Source organism: Panthera onca, chromosome X (genome assembly GCF_046562875.1).
Source record: "Panthera onca isolate mPanOnc1 chromosome X, mPanOnc1 haplotype 2, whole genome shotgun sequence".
In the NCBI taxonomy this organism is placed as follows: Eukaryota; Metazoa; Chordata; class Mammalia; order Carnivora; family Felidae; genus Panthera; species Panthera onca.
This window is the reverse complement of record NC_138357.1, coordinates 30,488,863-30,510,453: the sequence shown is the minus strand read 5'-3', so window position 1 is coordinate 30,510,453 and position 21,591 is coordinate 30,488,863. Positions and strand designations below refer to the sequence as shown.

Here is a 21,591-nt window from a genome sequence, read left to right as displayed (position 1 = left end):
AATAAGTAAACATTAAAATTTTTTTTAAAAAAGGAATCACACAAAATACTCGACTGGAGAAAGTGTAAGAGACCAGATTATCTATCCCTTGGAATATAGTTTGCTTTTATTAAAACCCTAGAGGTGTGAGCTTCCCTTTTTTCATCAGTGGCCTCTTTCTCTTCAAATAAGTGTATGGTCGGGGTTGGGGACTCTGTCAAGGAAGAGTCCTAATTAGTGACATTCTGGTAAATGGAATCTTTATTTTAAATTAACCACTATTGGGGCACCTGGGCGGCTTGGTCAGTTAAGTATCCAACTTCAGCTCAGCTCCTGATCTCACAGTTTGTGAGTTAAAGCCCCACATTGGGCTCTGTGCTGACAGCTCAGAGCCTGGAGCCTGCTTCGGATTCTGTGCCTCCCTCTCTCTCTGCCCCTCCCCTGCTCATGCTCTCTCTCTCTCTCTCTCTCTTTCTCTCAAAAATAAATGAACATTAAAAAAATTTTTAATTAACCGCTATTAAAGCTGTCTTCATTAGAATAGCCTGGGCTTGGAATTACGAATAAGTCAATCTCTCTAAGCTATCGTGCTAGTTTTCTTGGTTATGCATATGCCCAGAATCTCATTATCTCCAACATTCTCAGCCACCTGGGTGTAATGGGGGTGTGATTTATGAAGGATCACAGACTCCTCGCAGGCCTTTTAGCCACCCAGGCTCCAGTGGGGTGGACCGAACAGACCAAAACTGCTATACAATGTTTTTGGCTCTTTCTACTAATTTTCCTTTTGTTGGATCTCACATTGGCTTCAGGAGTTATATATGTCTGGGAAACTGACACTGCAAAGTTCTGGCTTGTCCCCTGCCCTGATGCTAAGGGATAAATATAGATCTCAACCACTACAGAAATGTGGCCAGGATTCCAAGGGGTGTGTGCGTGAGGGGCAGTGACTGTTCAGGCTATTCTGACGTGTGGGCTACAGAAAAGCTTCTTTATGTCCAAGACCCTCTTTGGGGAGGGGAGGGGCAAAGCAGGAGCCTGGCCCCTAAAATCAGAACACATAACCCACATTTCAAGGGGCTCGTGGGTCGACACAAATAAGGAATATTGTAGGCGGCTCGGTGTGTGTTGGGGGGGTGGGCAGAGCAAAGAGAATCTCTCCTGGATCCTTTTGCATGAGATCAGGCTTATGAAAAAAGAAAGTTATTCTTGGCCATGTCCCCTCACCCCCAACTCCCACCCACGCCCCACCCCCTGCACACACTGATACTCGGCTCTCAGTTGAGAAGAGCAAGACTTAAGCTTTCCATTGGGCCCGTAGTATCTTGGGCGCTGGAGGAGAGCAGAGGGCGGGTGGAGGCATGAGGTGAGGGGGATGGGGAGTCACTCATCCTCGTGACCCAGAATATCCCCCCCCTCCCTGTGATGATGAGCTTGCTTTTCCAGAAGGGCTTTCCTTTGATTCAGGGAATGGGCCAACCAATGAGAAAGGGGCATGTTAGATTATTTTGGGGAAGGGCTCGTGCCAGGAGGGTGCACTTTTACTAGGCGACAAGTGTCCCCAGCAACCAGTGTCTCCTGTACCAGCAGAAGCTCGGGAACTCTCACCCCCTTGCCTGCCTCTGCCGCGTCTTTGCCCACTGACCAGCCATGAGAAGGCAGCTCCGGTCCAGAAGGGCTCCGGCCTCTCCTTACGGTTATCGCTACAGACTTGTGAGTCCCGGGGAGCAGACTATTTTGCTGTCCCTTGTTAGTGGGGTTGTTGTGGTGTGCATAGATCTTGGCTTATGGCTGCTTCTCCTCGGCATGGGCAGGAACAGTGAGGTTTATGGAAGCCTATAGTTTCAAGATCGAGCAGCGACTCCTGGCACCCCACTGAACCCTACATTGCTGCATTGAAGGAGGAAGCCCCTCTTCCTGGGGAACAAAGATAAGGGAGGGGAAAGATGCCAGAGAAGAAGCGGCCTTCTAACATTGGGGGAAGGGGGGAGTCTAGAATTTAAACAGACCTTTTGGAGTCTGAGAATAGAGATTTCATTCCCATAGCAGGAAATTCAGCCAAGGGAGAGGGAAGGGGAAAGAGGAAACCACAGACCCAGCTGTCTTGGTCCCTTTGGGTGGGAGCTTCTCAGGAACCCGGCTGCTCTTTTCCTAGAGCAGAAATTCCAAACTGGCGCTAAAATCACAGAATCGTTGCTAGAAGCTGGGAGTAATCTCAGACATCATCTCTCCAGAAGCCCTCGGTGTAGAAAGGAGGCTGCCGGGGCTCAGAGCGCACGAGTGACTCACAAGTTAGCAGGAGAGCCACAGTGAGAATGCAAGTTTCCCCACTTCTAATCTTGTGCTCTCTCTGTTATACGTGCAGTGTGCAACTCCCTAGCCCCCTGATCCTCCGCCACCCGCCGCCACCCTACGTGCCACCCCACCCTGCCCAACACACACACACACACACACACGCCCATGCACAGGCACACGCACACATGTGCACACACACCTCCCTCTAGTTGCCATTTATCTCCAGGGTGCATTACAGAGTTCTTTGAACCCAGAGTTTCTTTGAATTTACTTTGCTCTAAATTGTTATATATGCCCCATGCAGTACTTTTTTGGGGGTGGGGGGGAGTGTAGTCTGAAATCTCCCCTAGAGAGGGCTGTGATCCGAGCCCCAGGAGGAAACAAAGCTTAATCCATTTTTCTTTGGAAATGGCCACTTGTATAACCAGGGATTTAAGTAAAGACTGTCAACAGCCAGCAGAGGAAAATACGAATCCTTCTAACCCCATATCACCCTACAGAGGGCTTCCCTCAGCTTTTCAGCCATACGGTGTAGAAGCCTTCTTTTCACATTTCCAAAGTCCCTCCCAGCTTTCAGAGTGGTCACGATCCGCAGGGCACATATAACTATTCCTTCCCTGGCTTCTTTTCTATGTAATGTTGCTAAAATGTTGTGGATAATTTCAATTCTTTGTCAAGTGCACCAGAAGATCTTGCTCTTTGTAAGAAAGACTTGATTTTTTCAATCTTTTTTTTTTTTTTTTTTAGTAGGATTCGATTTTTTTTTTTTTTAACACGAAATGTATTGTCAAATCGGTTTCCATACGACGCCCGGTGCTCGTCCCAACTTTCAAATGCGTCGGGGGAATCTCGCTCTTTATGGGGAGTACTCGATCAAATTTGAAAACAAACTCTTTGACGCCGTGAATAACCGGATGCTAATTTCCCTTTTAAAATTAACCAACCATTCAAACGTTTACGGGGTGTTACTCAATGCAGGGCACAAATTTATCCTTTGGGTCATACTGTTTGTTTATGTGTTTATATGTTTATATATTTAGAGTGCTCAAAATGGAGCCACCCTCTGCCCTTCAGATCTTCCCTTTTAGGGCAACAGGATGGCCACAGCACACACCCACTACTATCTTCCAACACATTCGCACACACCATCACATGAGGGCAGCGCCACTTTAGGAGACCGGCAAAAACAGACCCTCCCATCACCGAAGGATTCCCCGCAGGATCCGGTTAAACAGTTGCACAAGAGGGTCTCTCTTGCACCATATGACGTTCTCCTGCACCTGGAAGCAGAGGGGAGGAAAAAAAAGATAGTCGAGGTTCCCGAAGCCCGGGCACTGTGAGAGCCGTGGGGGAAATTAGCTCTGAGAAGGTTAATTCTTCCCGGGAGGGTAAAGCTTTAATGACAAGCCATCTTTAATGGGATTATCACGAAAGCTCATATCTACAAATAAGATCAGGCTGAGGCCAAGGCCAGCTGCCTCCTCTGCGGAGCGGAGGTGGAGGGCGGGCACACAGGCGACGTGGCGAGAAAAAGGAAGTTGTGCAGGAAATATAAAGGCGATACAAATCCCTCCGCGATGCACTGTTACACTTCAAATTCCCCGAGGTTCCCAGACGCAGGAGATTCTTCGGGGGCCCTGATGACCACCCACCACAGCGCCCAGTCCTGCTGAGGTTAGGGCGACAGGCTCTGTGGGAGCAAATTCCCCCGGGGTCCAGCCTCAGAAGTTTGAAGTCAGGCGGTTATCCCCGGCACTTGTTCAGTACCTGCTGGTCACCTAGCTGTGGGCTCCGCACTGTGGAGGGCCGTCCAGGAGTTACAAAATACTGACTCCGGGGGCCCCTGGGTGGCTCAGACGGTTAAGCGTCCGACTTCGGCTCAGGTCATGATCTCGGGGTCGGTGAGTTCGAGCCCCGCGTCAGGCTCTGTGCTGAGCGCTCAGAGCCTGGAGCCTGCTTCGGATTCTGTGTCTGCCTCTCCCTCTGCCCCTCCCCCCCTCAAAAATAAGTAAACATTGAAAAAATTAAAAATTAAAAAAAAAAAAAGAAATACTGACTCTGCCCCCTGGGTGCTCAGAATGTAGTTTGAGAAGCTAGATGTGTACCTGTGTTCACGCACAAGTGAAAGAGATTTACGAACATTTAATTCATCCATTCAACACAGAGTCCACGTTAGAGTCAGAAATCCTCGATTATAAGCACCTGCAATCTCTTGGGAACACAGAACCTAACACGTTGTGCTCCAGAAATCTGTTAACCACCTCTAGGCACTTGTCTTCGGTGCGACAGAGGAGAAACGTCATCGTCCAGGGTAGCAAGACCGAGGTTCTGAGATTGTCAACTCTATCACACACTTGCTGTGTGCCTTTACCTACATCCAGTCCCCTCTCTGGGCCTCCGATGGACAAGGGGATCTTCAAGGTCCCTGTCAATTCTGATACGGTGTGTGATATGAAGCTGTCCATTTATACAAATTAGAGAGCAATTCAAGAGTGCTTATAATCAGAAGCTAGACAGCGCCGGGCAGACTGAGTACCGAGCCTTGTCATTCTGTGTCACTTTTACTGATTCTGAACAACCCGATTTTCCAAGTATCGCCCCCGCCCCCCCCCCCCCCCAACTAATGGCAGCATTTTTAGCTGAGTGTCCTCTAAATGGCCTTTGAGGAATCAGGCAGGGAGGGGGAGGCACGGAGCCCCTGGCCTCTATCATTTGACGCATCCAACCCCAACAGGTGCACAGGCCCGGCCACTCTTCAGATTTGGACAGCAAGAGAGAAGGGAGGGTGGCCTCATTTTCTGCGGCCGCAGTGAGCCTTCGCAGAGCCACAAAGAGCAAAGAAAGATCCGCCTCTCCCGCCTATGGCTGGGAGGCATTTGAAATACCGTTGGTGACGTCTGGGTTTCTCTTCTTTTGTTTAAGTTTCTTAGAACCACTCAGAGAAGATTACGGTTTCAGATCTCCATGGCTACAGTCAATCAACAAATATGTGCTGAGCGCTCACTACGTGCCTAGATTTTTGCCGAGGGTTATGGGGTGCGGGGTGGGGGTGGGGGGTGGGGACTAAGGAACTATCTGTTGAAGTTCCGGCCCTCAGGTGGTCTGTTCAACCAGCTTAAGGCAGGAAGAGGTTCCAGCTCAGGGGACAGAGAAGTGACCAATAAACCCCTATGTTCTTCTGCTGGGAAGGGAGTCTAAGTTTTGAGGACGGGCACAGCAGCTGGCCTCTCCTCCTGCTGTCTGTCCCAGGCTACTTTTCGCACAGCTTGGGCTGGTAAGGTTGAGCACCCGCAAGGGTGCAGGACCGACGGTGGAGCTGGCTTAGACTCAGAATTTGCCATCATGGACTCAAGTGCCTAAACTGACTCCATCCTCGGGGCGCCCGGCTGACTCAGGGAGAGCACGCGACTCTTGAGCTCGGGGTTGTGAGTTCGAGCCCCACGTCGGGTGCAGAGATCACTTAAAAATAAAAATCTTAAAAAAAAAAAAAAGTAAATAAAATAACTCCACCCTCCAGTGTCGAACTCAGCTCTACCCTGAAAAGCCAGACAAAGTGAAGCGGGAGGCCGAGGCCCCAGGACAGAGTAGTGACATAAGCAGTCCTAGGGGAAGAGCCAAAAGGCACGAAGGCAAGAATAAAACTTACACCTCTGCGGAAAGAATATTGGGTCAAAAGTGGGTCAGAGAAGGAATATTTCCTCCCAATGAACAGAGAAAGAAAACGTGCCTCTTGTAACAACGGGTACGTGAATGGGGAAGTGGAAATTCGAAGCATCTCCAAATCTTGGGTCACTTTCCATTTATTTTTTTTCCATTTTTGAAACATTTTTAAACAGTTTTTAAGCTTATTTATTTATTTTAAGAGACAGGGTGAGCAGAGGAGGGGCAGAGAGAGAAAGAGGAGAGCGAGAATCCCAAGCAGGCTCCGCACTGCCAGGGCAGAACCCAGCGCAGGGCTCAAACTCACGAACCGTGAGATCATGACCTGAGCGGATATCCAGAGTCAGACACTTAACTGACTGAGCCACCCAGGCGCCCTGTTTTCCATTTCTTTTTGGCTGGCGGGATGTGCCGCTGGAAGTTTTTTTGTCAAAAAGGGGATTGTGTTTTGTCACCATTCCAGGACGATCAGGATGAAGTAAACCAGAACTACTTGGCAGATGAAGAGGAAGAAGCGGAAGAAGAGGCTCGGGTGATGGTGGTACCCGATTTGGAGGAGGAGGAGGAGGAAGAAGGACAGGAGGAGGAAGAGGAGGAGATAGAAGAGGAAAAGGAGGAGGAAGAGGGTCAGGGTCCGCCAACAGGCAATGCCTGGTGGCAGAAATTGCAGACCGTAAGCGAATACCTGTGGGATCCGGAGAAAAGGATGTCTCTGGCCCGAACAGGTCAGAGTTGGAGTAAGTCCCAGTTGTCCCCATGCCCCAGTCGGGTGTCCTTTGCTTTTGGCTTGGTGTCCAGGACTCCTTTACCATACGTTGGATGGGCTTGTCTGCAAACTTCTCTTAGATTTCGTGTAAAGGGCTCAGTGCCTAGGGACATGCCTGGATGTGGGCAGATGCCATGGGAAGAAACTCCGACCGAGTAGGTAAACACACTGGCTTGTGGAGCTGAAATCCGCTGGGCTCAACCTCATTCGCGATGCAGAGACAGGATGAGTTGAAAAGGCACAGATTTTTTTTTTTAAGGAAGTCCCAGCCCTGTCACTCTCTATCTGTGTGGCCTTGGGCTCATCATTTACCCTCTCTGAGCCTCCGTTTCCTCACCTGCCAAATGAAGGAAATGATCCCTACCTTGTCTCTCTCACCCGGTCGGTCTGAGGCTCCGATGAGATGTTAAAAATGGAAAGTTGAAAGTGCAGTTGACTGTTGAACAGCACAGGTCTGACCTGCACGGGTCCACACAGGGTTGCTTTTGGTTTTGTTTCTGTGTTTTCCGAGAAGTACAGGCTGGCGCTGTAAACGTTAAGAGTTTCTTTCCTCTCGCTTACCTTATTGGAAGAAGACGGTATATAACACAGGTAACGTACAAAATAGGTGTTAACGGACTACTGACGGTGTTGGTAAGGCGTCTGGTCAACATGAGGCTCTTAGCACTAAAGGGTTTGAGGACAGTCAAAAGCCAGACACAGATTTTCGACTGCACCGGCCTGCCGCCCCTGAGCCCCACATTGTACAACCGTACGGCACAGGGGACCGTTTCTAGGATACGAGCCCCAAGTCCCTGCCGACTTGAGCAAGGGTTTACAGGATCTCATCACTTCGCTCAGTGACGTCAGAGAAGCAAAGCCGGGGGGCCTGCCCTGGGCGCCAGCCTGTGGGTGCCTCGTGCTCCCACGGCGTGTGCACAGAGAAATCGGGTTTAAAGGGAGCGTTTCCAGCGATTAAGGCTGAGCCCCCGTCACGCTTCATCAACGGCGGAATTGCATTTCTTAGCTTTTCGTCTTTGTGCCACACGCCGCCACCGCTTGTACCTCACAGCTTCCCCAGACTCCTTTCCCAGGGCCTTGCTCACCTCTTGGTCTACGAATGCAAGAGCCTTCTCCTCAGGAGGTTTAGCCTGGGATAAAATTCACACTTGCCACAGTCTCTGCATGGCCCAGAAAAAGAGCGGCCGCTGGTTTGGAACTCAGTTAACCCACAGGAGAAGGGCAAAATAGATGACTCTGTGGATGAAATAAGAGTCCCCTAGCGCCCAGGGTCTAGGTTGCTAAAGTTGATGGTCACGCCTTCTAAAGGCCCCTCTGGCTGAGAATTCTCTCCCCTCCTAGGGGAGAGAGTCAAGGTGAACCGGCTAGCCCTCCTTCCTGGAATTAGGAATAGCAGGTGTGGCGCCGTGAGCAACACCCACCTCCCTCCACCCCTCCTCAGTTCCCAGCCCCACCCCTGCCCATCCCTCAAACTCTCAGCTGGAACAAATGTGCCATTCAAGGTGCATTCCGACATTCTGGAAGCTGTAGGCAAATGCTGGACGCTCGCTCCAAAGGGGGCACAGCTGTTTCTCCCTTGCCTAAAGAAGACTAGAGACACGGGCTGTGAAATGCAAGTGTGATTCTGGGAGAGAGAGCCATGCTTTGACCCCTAAACAGCCAGCCATTGGAACCTCACCAGAGAAGCTGATCCAAACTGCTCCTGTGGAGAATAACCCGTAGGCCAAGAAAGAGCGATGAGGGAGAAAGGTTCGAGTGCTCAGGGAAGATAATGGCGCTGGGGACTCTGCATGGCAGGCCATATCCAGGCCTCTGGACAGGAGGTCTGAGGAGAGCCCGGGAACTCAGGCTTCTGCTGTTGGGCTATGCCTGGGCCATGGGCAAATGGCGATGTTAATGCATAGACCACCAAGCGTATGCTTTGCTGTCCTCTTGCTTGAAAACTAGGTGTCCACTTGGGCATTTACTAACCCTATCCCAGCCTGGACATCAACATGACCAACATATTCACCCAGCCTATGATTACATTCTGGGCTTTTTCTTTGGTAGCTGGGTAGCCTCTATTTTTAGGAACTATATGTTATTTTATTGGATACTGACAAGAACCATATGAGGTAGTAATATTATTATCCCCATTTTACAGATGCAGAAACTGAGGCTTAGAGAGGGTAAGTAACTTATCTAAAGCCCCGCAGTCAATAAGTGGCAGCATTGGGATTCAAACCCAGGTCAGATGAACACGGGGGTGTAATTCTCTTGCCGGAACACCACACTGTCTTCGTGAACGGCAGTGATGAGCAAAGCCCTGATGGGTAGGGTCTCAGGACCTGATGGGATGTTTTGGTGGGGGGAGTAAAGAATCTGGATCACGGGTGCCTACTATATCCAAGATATCCAGGTCTGTACAGGCTTGGGGAAAGCATTCAGGAGAGAACCCTGGATTACCTAGAGGAGTGGTCCAAGTAAAACTTGGATGTCCAGAGCAGAAAAAGTTGGAGCGACCAATAGGCTCTGATGGGTATGGTGCTTGGTTTTCCTTGGTGGGGACGGGGGTGGGTGGGAAGCTGTGTTAGCTTAACCTATGGCAGACTTCAGGGCACCCATCCTGGGTGAGGCTCAGGGGACTCACTGCTAGTGCCATTCTCCTACCTACAGCTTCCTAGCCACACATTCTAGACAAAATGGAAGCCATACCTCCAAGGGAACGTACCTGTATTCTATTGCTTTCCTTTCGTTCATGAAACTGAGTCTTCTAGTCCCCCAGGATGGCTCCAGCCATCGGCCCATCCCCAGGATGGGGATGGGGGTTGAGGAACGGAGGCGAAGACACAGGGCACATCCCATTAGGGCAGCCAAGGGGCAGTAGCCCAGGATCACACAGGTGCTACCGTGTCCTCTCCAGGGACTCCAGCTGAATCGATGCGCTCATGTTCCCGTTCTGCTTCAGTTCATCTTATAAAACATCAAGCTTCCATTTCCAGTTGGGTTACTAAGGATCTTTCTTCTCGTTTCCTCTCCACTCACCCCCTCTTTTTTTTTTTTTTTTTTTTGGCTAATTTTATCTGGTTCATGGTTCAATTTAAAAATTATTATTCGGATTCAGTTTTGGGTACAGCAAAGTTACGTGGTTTGTTCCAGTTTCTGGTTCACGATTCAGTTCAAATCTGTAGTTCCGACATCGTGTCACTGCTGTGAGCGGAGCCAGATACCGTTGCCCGAGAGAGAGCCCCAAGGAGACTTGAAAAGAGTTTCTCAGCTGCAATCTCATGCTCGTTCACCTCGCTCGGGGCTGCCTCGAACGGGGGCAAACCTAATCCCGATGCCACCCACAGAGGAGGGGCTCACATAACCGTGCTTCTGGTCCGACGGCAAAAATAATATTAATAATAACAATGGTGAGGGCTGCCATTTAAAGAGCACTGGGTAGGGGCGCCTGGGTGGCTCAGTCACTTAAGCGTCCAACTTCGGCTCGGGTCATGATCTCACATTCGTGGGTTCGAGCCCCCACATCGGGCTCTGTGTTGACAGCGCAGAGTCGGGAGCCTGCTTCGGATTCTGTGTCCCCCCCCCCCCTCTGCCCCTCCCCCCACCGCTCACGGTCCGTCTCTCTCTCAAAAATAAATAAACATTAAAAAAAATAAAGAGCACTGGGTATCTGCCAGGCTCTGCGCGCTGCTATTTACATGCATCTTTCAAGGCTAAGAAGTAGGTACTGTTACTGTCCTCGTTTTACAGATGAGGAAATTGAGACCCGGGAGGGTGAACGGCATGTCCAAGATGAAACAGCTAGGAAATGGTCAGGTCAGGATAGGATGTAAGGAAAAGCAGAATTGCCGGGATTATTAGGCATGTAGATCAGTATATGAGGTTAAGTGCTAAACTTATTCCCATTTTACCTGTGAGGAGTCGGCGGTACGGAGAGGTTCTGTCACTTGGCCAGGTGCACAGGTATAGAGCGTCCAGGTAGCAAGAGTCAGTAAGTAAGTACGGCTTCTTCCTCCTTCCCTCCCCGTCCTTGTTCCTTTTGAAAAGTCGAGCCACTTAAATATTTGCTAAAGATGAGTAAGATTTGAAATAAGTAGGGTGAAGCCTCACTTTGCCTTGATTAGAGACAAGTCCAGTGGAAATTAATCAAAAGTTTGAATTATAGGCTACGTGAAAAGAAATGCAGTTTTCATCACTTGCAAATACATATAATCACTGGAACCAAGCTGCTAGGACTCTTCAGGGCACCTGCTTTAATGAATAGCGAAGAATGATTTGTACTTAGGACATCAACCGTTGCCCAGAGGGCTCCCAAGCAATTTGCCCTCCGCGGTACATTCAACTCCGCTCCCCTGTGATCTTGCCATCGGTCATCATCTGCTCAGCAAGCCCTTCCATCGGAGATGCCGTAAAGGTACACTGCGATCAGATCTCCGACACAATTCTCACGAACTCCAAATTGGTGACATCTGAATAAGCCAAGGACATACTGAATCTGGGGAATTTGAAGAGACAAAAAACAACCAAAAAACAAAAATAAAATGCCAACGTGTTTGGGTTGGTTCTGGCTCAGGAGTTCGAGTGAGGAGGCGGGGTCTGTTGGCAAGCACTGATCACTCTCCTCTCTGATTGTTCTGCAGGCCTGATCTTAGTCATTTACTTCTTCTTCTATGCCTCCCTGGCTGCTGTGATTACCCTCTGCATGTACACGCTATTTCTGACCATCAGTCCTTACATGCCGACCTTCACCGAGAGGGTGAAGCCTCCTGGTGAGTGCCAAACGCCCTGTGCTGTCAGAACTTGCTGGACGGAAACCTGCCTCCGCAGCATGTTCAGCCTCAATTAACTTTGGCTCTTCCCGGTAATGACTTAGGGATTCAATTATTAAGAGTAAAAGTAAAATGGTATTTGGCAAATTACGGTCCTTTTTATTTTGATTGCCTGGGGGGGTGAAGGTTTCATGGGAATCAATACAAAAAAAAAAATTATCCCAAGAATGGGTTAATATATCTAAGACCTGTTTTCATTGCCAGGAGTGATGATCAGACCCTTCGCCCATAGCCTTAACTTCAACTTCAACGTTTCCGAACCTGACACCTGGCAGCATTATGTCATTAGCCTAAATGGCTTTCTCCAGGGTAAGTTCCTCTGAAGGCGGGAAATCTCTTTGGAAGGATGATGGGGGTGGGGATTCAAAATTCGCAATGCACCAGAAACCCCACTCTTATTAACCCCAGCCCATCCCGGTCTTTCTTTACCTTGCACCTCCCTCGGCAACTGTACATACAATCAAAACTGCTCTAGTTTGGGATGTATGTTGCCTTGAAAGCATATAAGCCAACTCTCCAGCACTCTGCTAAGTTCACTGGGGCAGAGAACTTGTTTTCTTTTCTTGAACATTCTAGGGCACCTACTTATGTCCTGGGCTCATCCAGATGAGTCCTGGGCTCAGTAATTATGAAAGATAATTCGAGGTGGGGGTAGTGTTGAGAAAAGAAGGGTGTTTTCCAGAACGGGAAGATTCCTGCCCCCCTATACTTTCTCAAGGGAAGGGAATTCATTGCTTGGAGATGGGCCATCTTCAAGGAAGAGAGCAAGGGTCTTCATTTAATAGCATCCCAACAGGGAGTTAGAAGAAGAATCTCTCTGGGTGACAGTCACGCCAGCATTTTGATTGCAAGTGTTTTCAAGATGCCTATCTCTATAGCGTCATCAGATACACTTTCAGGGACAAATGAGTGGCTTCTTGAGAAGCCCTTCCAAAGAGTGAAAACTGAGGTAGCAATTTGTTGAGGGTTCAACACAGAGCACACAGGCTCTAATTGACCAGCTATCAAAAAGGAGCCCCAGTGGGTTTACCTTGCTGCACCAATTATTTGTGGCAAAAAGCCAGTTGGATCGGTCTGGTTGTCCCTTCCTGGCCAAAGGGGGTACAGATAGGGAGTGGTAGAATGTGCACTGAATTAGGAGAAAAACAATCTCTTACGTGGTGGGAAGTGTTATGTAAATGCATAAATTTTGTCATTTAACCTTAATTCTGCATAGCAGAATCTACTGTCTCCAGTTTATGAATGGGGCAACTGAGGCTCAGAAAGGGGAAGTAACAGGGCGCCCGAGTAGCTCGGTTGGTTAAGCGTCCGACTTCGGCTCAGATCATGATCTCGAGGTCCAGTCTGTGAGTTCGAGCCTTGCATCGGGCTCTGTACTGACAGCTCAGAGTCTGGAGCCTTCTTTGGATTCTGTGTCTCCCTCTCTCTCTCTGCCCCTCCCCCACTCTCTCTCTCTTGCTCTCTCTCTCTCAAAAATAAATAAACATTAAAAAAATTTTAAAAAAGAAAGAAAGAGGAAGTAACATGATAAAAAGTCTCCTGGCAGCTGAACCAGTGTTTAAACCCACATCCGTGGTTTTGACCCCCTTGCTACTCAAAGTGCGATCCAAGACCCGCAGCATCGGCATCGCCTGGGGGGTTGCTACAAAGCCGGCTCTGGGGCCCTGCCCCAGACTGGTTGGGTCAGGATCTGCACTTAAACAAGATCCACAGGTGATCTGTATGAACTTTAAAGATCGAGAAATACTGTTTTTCATAATTCTTTGCTGCTGCCATATGACCAGGAGTTAGAAACTCAGTTTTGTATCTATCAGTCATGCTCAGTGTCATTTTGGGTAAGTCTGAGTTTCAGATCCCTCACTTGTAAAATGAGGGGGGCTGGGTCCTCTCTGAGTCCATGTAGTTCCTTTTTGAGCTAAAAAAAAAAATGTTTTGGGCATCTTAGCCGGCGCAATATCTTCTTTTCTTTCAAAATACTTGTGAGATATTACAGGCGTGTTGCCAGAATCTCTGCTGAGGAAATCCCTCCGAGAAGCTAGTAGATGGAGAAATACCGATTCTGACCTGATGACAGAGGTGGAGAACAGTAGGGAAAGCACTGGGTTTTTAGTTCCTAAGTGTAGATAACATGCCCTACTTAAAAGGGACACATCTCTGAAATAGACATCCCAGAGTATCAATTTCATTCCCAGGAGGACTGGGATTTTGCAATAAGGGTCATGCCCATGTCACATTATTTTTAATGGAACTATCTCAAGAGAAACAATGAGCATGTGATTAGAGCTTCTATTTAGAAACTTATTATTTGCACATAGTTCTTGTTCTAAAAAAAAGATTAAAACAAAACCTTGAATTGAATGTAGCTTTGTCAAAGGCAAAATAAAGGCTTAACCATAATTGGAATAGATTTTAAATTCCCAGTTGCTCCTGAACAATATTAAACCCAAGTCACAACCTGTCTAGATGAAAACCCAGCAGGACATTTGGAGTTTTACCACTGGTAGATCACAGGTGCACAATTTCCTCTGAAAAATGAAGCTACTGGAGGGGCACCTTGGTGGCTCAGTCGGTTAGGCATCTGAATTCAGCTCAGATCATGATCTCACAGTTTGTGGGTTCGAGCCCCACATCAGGCTCCACAGTAGTAGTGTGAAGCCGACTTAGGATTCTCCCTCTCCCTCTCTCTCTGCCCCTTCCTCTGCTCGTACTTTCTCCCCCTCTCAAAAGTAAAAAAAAAAAAAACAAAAAACTAAGATACTGGGAACATGAGTGCACAGAGGCTGGATCTAGCAGGACTAACTAGATTCCATCATTTAAAACAAAACTGGAAATGATGCAGTAATTTCCAAAGCTCAGTTCCATGGCATCTGGTGGGCCAAAGAGTGAGCTCACAGACAGCCCCTTTTAGCTCTCTCCCTGATGTGCATGCCTTGTGCACATGTTACGTTCCATCCAATGTAAAGGGACGTGAACTCTGAGTGCCTCGGGTCTACTGAGTGCCTCAGTAGACAAGATCTTACCCTCTCAGTGGAGGCGCTATGGTTGTTAGTTTCTGTCTTTCTTTTTTTCTTTTTTGAAAGTTATTAGAGAGAGAGAGCGCGTGCATATGCTAGGGGCAGAGAGAGAGAGAGACAGAATCCCAAGGAGGCCCCTCTGTCAGTGTAGAGCACCACAGGGGCTCTAACTCATGAACCGAGATCAAGAGTCCCATGCTGGGATGCCTGGGTGGCTCAATCGGTTAAGTGTCCAACTTTGGCTCAGGTCATGATCTCACAGTTCTTGAGTTCAAGCCCTACATGGGGCTCTGTGCTGACAGCTCGGAGCCTGGAGCCTGCTTCCGATTCTGTGCCTCCCTCTCTCTCTGCCCCTCCCCTGTTTGTGCTCTGTCTCTCTCTCAAAAATAAATGAACATTAAAAATTTTTTAAAAAGAAAAAGTCTGGTGCTTAACTGACTGAGCCACCCAGGCGCCCCTGGTTTCTGTCTTTCAACCTAAGCTTCTGTTTTGCAGTGCTAACTTCCCTCGGTAAGGGATGAGAAGCTGGTTTTATCTCCTCTTCTTCCTCCCTGTCTTCTTCTTCCTCTCCCTTCCTCCTGTCCCACAACACGCACGTCTCATTCTCTTGCATCAGGTGGCTCTCATGGACCTCAAAGGGAGATGTTTCCCAGACTGAACTTAAAGAGATTTAGTCCGAGAGTTTCACTCCTTTAAGCCATGCCATGACATGATTCAGTCCCTCTTCCAAGATCTGTCCACCGTGTACCTATTCCTCTTCCAGAAGTGGAAGAGGCCGCCCCCCACGCTTACAATTTGCTATAGCTGAAAAGAAATAATGGAGAATAGAGAGAAGTTATAAGGTGACCAACACATGACCCAGAGGTAGACATTCCAAAGTTCCGAGGCAATGAGAAGCAATCAGATGATGGGCTAGCCCCATCAGATGGGGACTAGCCCCAAAGGCTTCCCGGAAAGATGTTACTGATGAAAGTCCCCGGGGAACGGAGGCCCGGTCACAGAGCCTGGGCCAGACTGACTGGCCTTTCAGAGGCTCACCAGCAAGCTGGAGAAAGGAAACTAGGGAGGAGGACTACTGAAAGCATGGCCTTCCCCTGTAGCACCCGTCTAACGTGACCCTTTGCCACCCACACACATGCTTTAGGTTACAATGACAGTCTTCAAGAGGAAATGAATGTGGATTGTCCCCCGGGGCAGTACTTCATCCAAGATGGCGACGAGGATGAAGACAAGAAGGCCTGCCAGTTTAAGCGCTCCTTCCTGAAGAACTGCTCGGGCTTGGAGGACCCTACTTTTGGCTACTCTACTGGACAGCCCTGCATCCTTCTAAAGATGAACCGGGTATATTGGCCCTTGATACTCCGGCGATGATAAGTTGGATGAGCTGGGTAGGAGGGCTCTGGCCACTCCATTTCTCTTGGGCTCTGTCTTCAATACACTGCAAGTTCGGCCATTTTTACTGACAGCATCATTAATACAAACAACCAGATCAACCTATCAAGCAATAATAGCTTTTTCTCCCTGAACACTTCCTATTTCCACTCATCTCCCCCACCCCCAGCCTGCCCTTTGATGCCCTCTATCAGTAATGAGGTCCTAGGCTGTTTGGAACAGGGGACTGACATGACGTGGGGGGACAATTCTTATAGCATAAAAAATGCATTTTCCTCCTCTCCTGCCATGCCTTAGGTGGGGTAGAGCCTTACCCAGGCACATCCCTCTTAAAACCAGAAAGTTCTTTACATCTTCAGGATTATCTTGCTGCAGTTACCATCGTATGAACATCAGTCACAAACACCACTAGGGGAAAGCCAAGCTGTACAGTTCTGAAGATATTTTGCATTCTTTGCCCTCTGTAACATTCCTGAGAGGGCAACATAGATGAACTTTATGCCTAAGGAAGGGATGGCTTAAGGGCGGTTAAGAAAAGTCCCATTTTTTATTGTCAAATCTGTTTTCTTTTTTTGATTATATATATATATATATATATATATATATACACATATATATATATATGTGTGTGTGTGTGTGTGTGTGTATATATATGTATGTATATATATGTATATATATAAACAACACTGGCTTTTCTTTTCATAGATTGTAGGCTTCCGTCCTGAACTTGGAGATCCTGTGAAGGTTTCCTGCAAAGTTCAGGTAAAGTGCCTTTTTTTTTTAAGTTTATTTATTCATTTTGGGAGAGAGAGCGCACAGGACAGGGGCAGAGAGAGAGGGAGACACAGAATTCCAAGCAGGCTCTGCACTGTCAGTGCAGAGCCCAATGCGGGGCTCGATCTCACAAACTGGGAGATCATGACCTTAACCAAAGTCAGATGCTTAACCATCTGAGCCACCCAGGTGCCCCTAAAATGCCTTTTTGAATAGGTACTGTTAGCACATCTATTTTATGCAAAAAGATGGCTCATCCCTTCCAAGGGCTTCCCCATGGATGATTGGCTATGGGTTAGGGAAAGGGTTAATCTTTTCATAACTACACCTCCCTTTAGTACCTTCAGGCCTCCGCACTGCCAGAAAGCGTTCAGGTCATGTGGGTGCGTGTGTGCCTGTGCTGATATATACCTGTGAAAGCCAAAGAAGAGCCTCAGCTAAGGCCCACAGCAGGGAACGACAGTGTGACACGTCATTAATTGGGATTCTGTTTACGCTTTTGCTTTTACCTCTAATTACTTGTTTCTTTGAACTAAACAAACAGCTTTCATTAGAGTCATTAGTCCCTGCTTTTAAAACAGAATTTCACTTTTTGCAGCAATGACCAGTGGCACTGGGTGTTGCAATAACAAATGACTACAAGGGAAGTAGAAACAGAACTCCATTAATATGCTAATTAACTGTCCTTCGGGAGACCATTAACTCCTATCTCATCTGCGCCAATTAGCTCCTTTGTAGGAAAAAGCCCTAGATCTTGGGTTTGCTTCCCAGACCGGAAGCAGTAGCTCCCTCTGGTTTCGTAACATCGACTGCACCCCCCAGCCCTGGACAGTTGCAAGACCTGGTGTGTGAAGCTGGGTGATCCCATTCTCAGTACTAGAGATACAGCTCAAAGCTCCAGGCTGGACGGTGACAGATCAGAAAGCAGCAAAAGGCGGCATGTATTCAGCAAGCGTGTATCGATCACTTATTATATACCAGGTACTTTGCTAGGTGCTGGGGGTGCCAAGATAAATATGACTCTGTCTCCGAAGTCAGGGCAATTGCGTATTACAGCTGCTATGAAAGGTGGAGCGGGGACATTGAAGAGGGAAAGGTTCGTTCCACGTGGGAGATGGTGACACTGAAGATGAGGTTTTTGGGTTTTTTTTTTTTTAAGTTTATTTATTTATTTATTTATTTTGAGAAAGCGCAAGCAGGGTAGGGGCAGAGAGAAAGGAAGAGAGAGAACCCCGAGCAGGCTCCGCGCTGGCAGCCCAGAGCTCGATGTGGGGCTTAAACTCACGAACCGCGAGATCATGACCTGAGCCAAAATCAAGAGTCGGACGCTTAACCGACCGAGCCACCCAGGCGCCCCAGTGATGAGTTTTGAAAGGTCAGGCAGGGGTTTGCCGGGTGAACAAGGTAGGAAGGACATTCATTGTGTGCACAGGTACATGGGTATGTGTAAACACACACACGTGAGGTGTGACTACAAACTAGTGGGACCGATTCCACAGAGTATTCACACAAAAAAATGAATTTCATTGCTTTTTAGAGGAATGTGTAACTAAATCATAAAGACCAACTCAGTCCTAAACTAGCGTGTTAAGTGGATAGAATCCTGTTTACGGTTCCCTAGTGGAAGCCATTCATTTTTCAGCTTACACAGACTCTTGCTGAGAACTGTCCTTTCAAAAGACAACAAGCAATATTAAGTCTTTACACACTGTATAGTAATCAATATTGGTCGAAATCCACACCCACTTGTGGAAATCAAGCAGGATAAGGTAATTGCTAGAATGAATTAAGGCGTATCGTATGAACGATTACACTATATTGACAGAAGTAATCACATGCCCCCCGTGAGTGATTTGCTGCTGGTGATGCAGTGTCTGTCCCTCATCAGCCCCCAGCCCTCTGCTATTTAGGACAAGCCTAATGCATAGTCAGACAGGTCAGTTCCCTACCTGATATGCTATGATGATGGTAGAGTTGTTTATTTAATCATTTCCAGTTATGGGTCCCCTCTTGCTTATCGTCCTGACGTCACCTGCTGTGCTTAAGCAGAGAATATGGTCAGAGACATGAGTTTAGGTGGGCCAGACTCTAGGCTGTGTCCCTACGAGTCAGGTGCCTGTGCACCTGGTGTGACATGCCATGAACCGAGCCCACGGTGTACGAGTCGTCGTGCAGTGGGATTATCTAGACATGGTCTGACTTACACCTGCCTCAAGGTCCAAGACCGGGTGCCAGGCCCAGTATGAGTTCTTTGGAGAGGGCCTGGTGTGTAGGCTCTTGTGCTGGAGCAGCCAGGGCAAGCCCTTTGGAGTCCTCCGTCTGGCTCCTCTAGGAGCCAGTGCAGAACCATACGGAGCACCTTGGGACTCCCCAGTCCAGACCTTCCATTCAGTAATCTTGGAACTGGAAACCAAGGCACAATCTCTTTCTGGAAACGCTCTGGGGGATAGGTCTGGGGTAAACTATGCCCCATTCTGCTTTCGTGGGTCTTCCTGGGACAGTTGGTTGTGGGTCACACAGTGATTTCACCTGGGGCGCAGGCCCCTTGAGCTCAGGCTCCAACTCACCGAGAGACCCGGCATCCGACATATACCTGCTTTTACTTACAGAGAGGTGATGAAAATGACATCCGATCCATCAATTACTACCCAGAGTCGGCTTCTTTTGACCTTCGCTACTACCCTTACTACGGCAAACTGACTCACGTAAGCCTGTATCCTTTTCAGTCTTTGCTGTCAGAAAGGGCTCAGAGACACAGGAAGGAAGGGCTGTTTGGTATCTACGGGAATTAGGAGCAGCCTAATTAGGAATTAGGAATTAGGAGTCAGCGGGGTGAGTAGCTGCCGGCCAAGACCAGCAGCCCCCTCTACCAATTCCCAGTACAACCGCTGCTTTCCATATCTGAAGGAATCTCAGATAGGGTCTGGTCTGACTCCTTCAGTTTACAGATGGAGAAATTAGGGTTCAGAGAGGGACAGTGACTTGCCCGACACACACAGCTAATTAGTGACAGAGCCGGGAGCAGACAAATCACTGTCGTTGCACTCAGCTGTGCCCAAATAATCACACTTGCCTGTTCCGCCCAGTGGAAGCCCCAGGGCAGTCGTTGTGGGTCATACAGTGAGGCTTCATCTCTGGCGTAGAGGTTTGAAAGATACTAGTTCTGCTTTGACTCATGGTCTGATATCCAGGAAATCATATCACGCAGAGGCAGAATTCGTTTTCCCCAGAGGACAGTCAGACATCTGAGAGGGACTTACAAGAGAAATGTGTGATTTCCCCCACTGTCCCAGGGCAGAGCGGGCATGTCACTGGCTTTAGCCATCTGTGACTTGGTATCATGGGGTTTGCTCGGTTCCCTTTGCGAGGGGTTATCCCATCCCTCACTGACTATCTGATCCCTTCCATCCTGTGACCCACCCCCGCCCTGTCCCCTCCTCACACTGAGGATTCATTGTTCTTCCGCCTACAGGTTAACTACACCTCCCCACTGGTGGCCATGCACTTTACAGACGTGGTGAAGAACCAGGCGGTGCCCGTGCAGTGCCAACTGAAGGGCAAGGGCATCATAAATGATGTCATCAATGATCGTTTTGTGGGGAGGGTAATCTTTACTCTGAACATAGAAACCTAAGAACTTCAGGGGCCACTTCCGCTAGTTCTGTTTCTGTTCTATTTCATGGACCCCTGGTAGTTCCTGAATTCTTTTTCTTCAATCAGGACACAGCCAGACGGACACTTAAGACAGCAGATGATTTTTCCTTGCCTTTGACATATGTGTAAAATGACATTGTGGCATTGATTTTTTAAAGGTAGTCTCTCCTGATGACAAATAGATTCTATTAATTTCCTCCCCCCGCCCCCACTTAAACGAAAACCGTTCTTGCTGCTACAAGCCTCTCACCGTAGTGTAAACATAGTGTCTGATAAAATTCACAAGGGCCATGAAGGAGACTTTCTATGATGGTTTGAAATTCATCGTGTTTTGTAAGGTTCTGTTGTTTTGAGAGGTGAGATTCCTCCCAACCAGGCTGATAACTAACCTTTTTTTTTTTGTTTGTTTTTGTCTTAACCTGCCTGGCAAGTTCCTTCCCTGGGAATCGCCGATCAGACCAACCCAGAATACACCTAGGGCTACCGGGCCTAGAGAACTCTATACCCAAGGGTGCTTGAGGGACTGGCTGTCTCAAATGGGCAACTAAAACAAATACTGATTTGAAGACTAGGTTATCTTCAACTGGGACAGAAAGCAGTGCTAACTGGATATCGTTCTGAAATAGAAACGAAGACCTTTCCTATGACTTTTTTGGGAGGCGGGGTCCATAGCGACTGGGGAGAATACCTACCATGTGGATGTGACCGGTATTTGATTCCTTGCTCTGTGGTGTCATCATCCAAAGGCCAACATTCTTGCATGCAGGTCTGCCTCGGCTTCAGGGAAAGGAAAAAACAAGGAAGATCTCCGCCAGCGAATTATTCTTGGGCTGTCTGCTTGACAGTACTATAATGTTCTTTGAGACCATCGGGGATGGGCGTGTTGATCCCCGGCTACAGCCCTGGGGATTCAAATCATGGTCTGCCAACTGATACGTGGCGAGACAGAGAGCTCCTGCCGGGTCACCCTAAATCCAAGGCCCGTTGCTAGCGTTCCATTTGGCTAGAAAACGACATGAGGCCGATGCTGACCCAGGTTGTGGATCGGCCAGGCTGCTTTGTCTTATGCTTTGGCCATGGGATCATTCCACTGCGTCTTAACACCTCCACCAGGGGGAGGGCTGGGACAAGGAGAAAAAGCGAGCATTTGAGAATGGCATAGGGTCTCAGGGTCCAAAGTAAGCTGAAAGGCCATCTAGAAGCATCCGGAGTCTGAATGTCCTCTATACTGTTTATGCTCTCC

At 48.3% G+C, this 21,591-nt stretch overlaps 1 protein-coding gene and 1 long non-coding RNA gene across 3 annotated transcripts; one reads left to right on the top strand and one right to left on the bottom strand.

Moving 5' to 3' along the window:
* Positions 1 to 1,474: 1,474 nt before the first annotated feature.
* ATP1B4 (ATPase Na+/K+ transporting family member beta 4) lies at positions 1,475 to 20,328 on the top strand. Of its 2 annotated transcripts, none has more exons than XM_081793571.1 (8): positions 1,475 to 1,692; positions 6,398 to 6,659; positions 11,326 to 11,454; positions 11,719 to 11,823; positions 15,673 to 15,869; positions 16,626 to 16,682; positions 19,304 to 19,399; positions 20,167 to 20,328. In XM_081793571.1, exons 1-8 carry the CDS (start codon positions 1,630 to 1,632, stop codon positions 20,326 to 20,328), a joined length of 1,071 nt encoding a protein of 356 aa, XP_081649697.1. In that variant the 5' UTR covers positions 1,475 to 1,629. The 2 variants fall into 2 exon arrangements, with proteins under 2 accessions (XP_081649697.1, XP_081649696.1); XM_081793570.1 differs by having other exon boundaries at positions 6,398 to 6,671.
* On the bottom strand, positions 9,709 to 19,385 carry LOC145714264 (uncharacterized). Its single transcript, XR_014136822.1, has 2 exons — positions 18,644 to 19,385; positions 9,709 to 11,180 (listed from the first exon to the last, which is right to left on the bottom strand). It is a non-coding gene; the product is annotated as an uncharacterized LOC145714264 (long non-coding RNA).
* Positions 20,329 to 21,591: the final 1,263 nt, after the last annotated feature.

What these genes read in the sequence shown, in the direction of transcription:
- ATP1B4 (XM_081793570.1), top strand. Translation starts at nt 1,630, where the DNA reads ATGAGAAGGCAGCTCCGGTCCAGAAGGGCTCCGGCCTCTCCTTACGGT. An exon ending in TCCTTCTAAAGATGAACCGG is followed by an intron (nt 15,870 to 16,625) that starts GTATATTGGCCC and finishes TTCTTTTCATAG; the next exon opens with ATTGTAGGCTTCCGTCCTGA. An exon ending in AGGTTTCCTGCAAAGTTCAG is followed by an intron (nt 16,683 to 19,303) that starts GTAAAGTGCCTT and finishes TTTTACTTACAG; the next exon opens with AGAGGTGATGAAAATGACAT.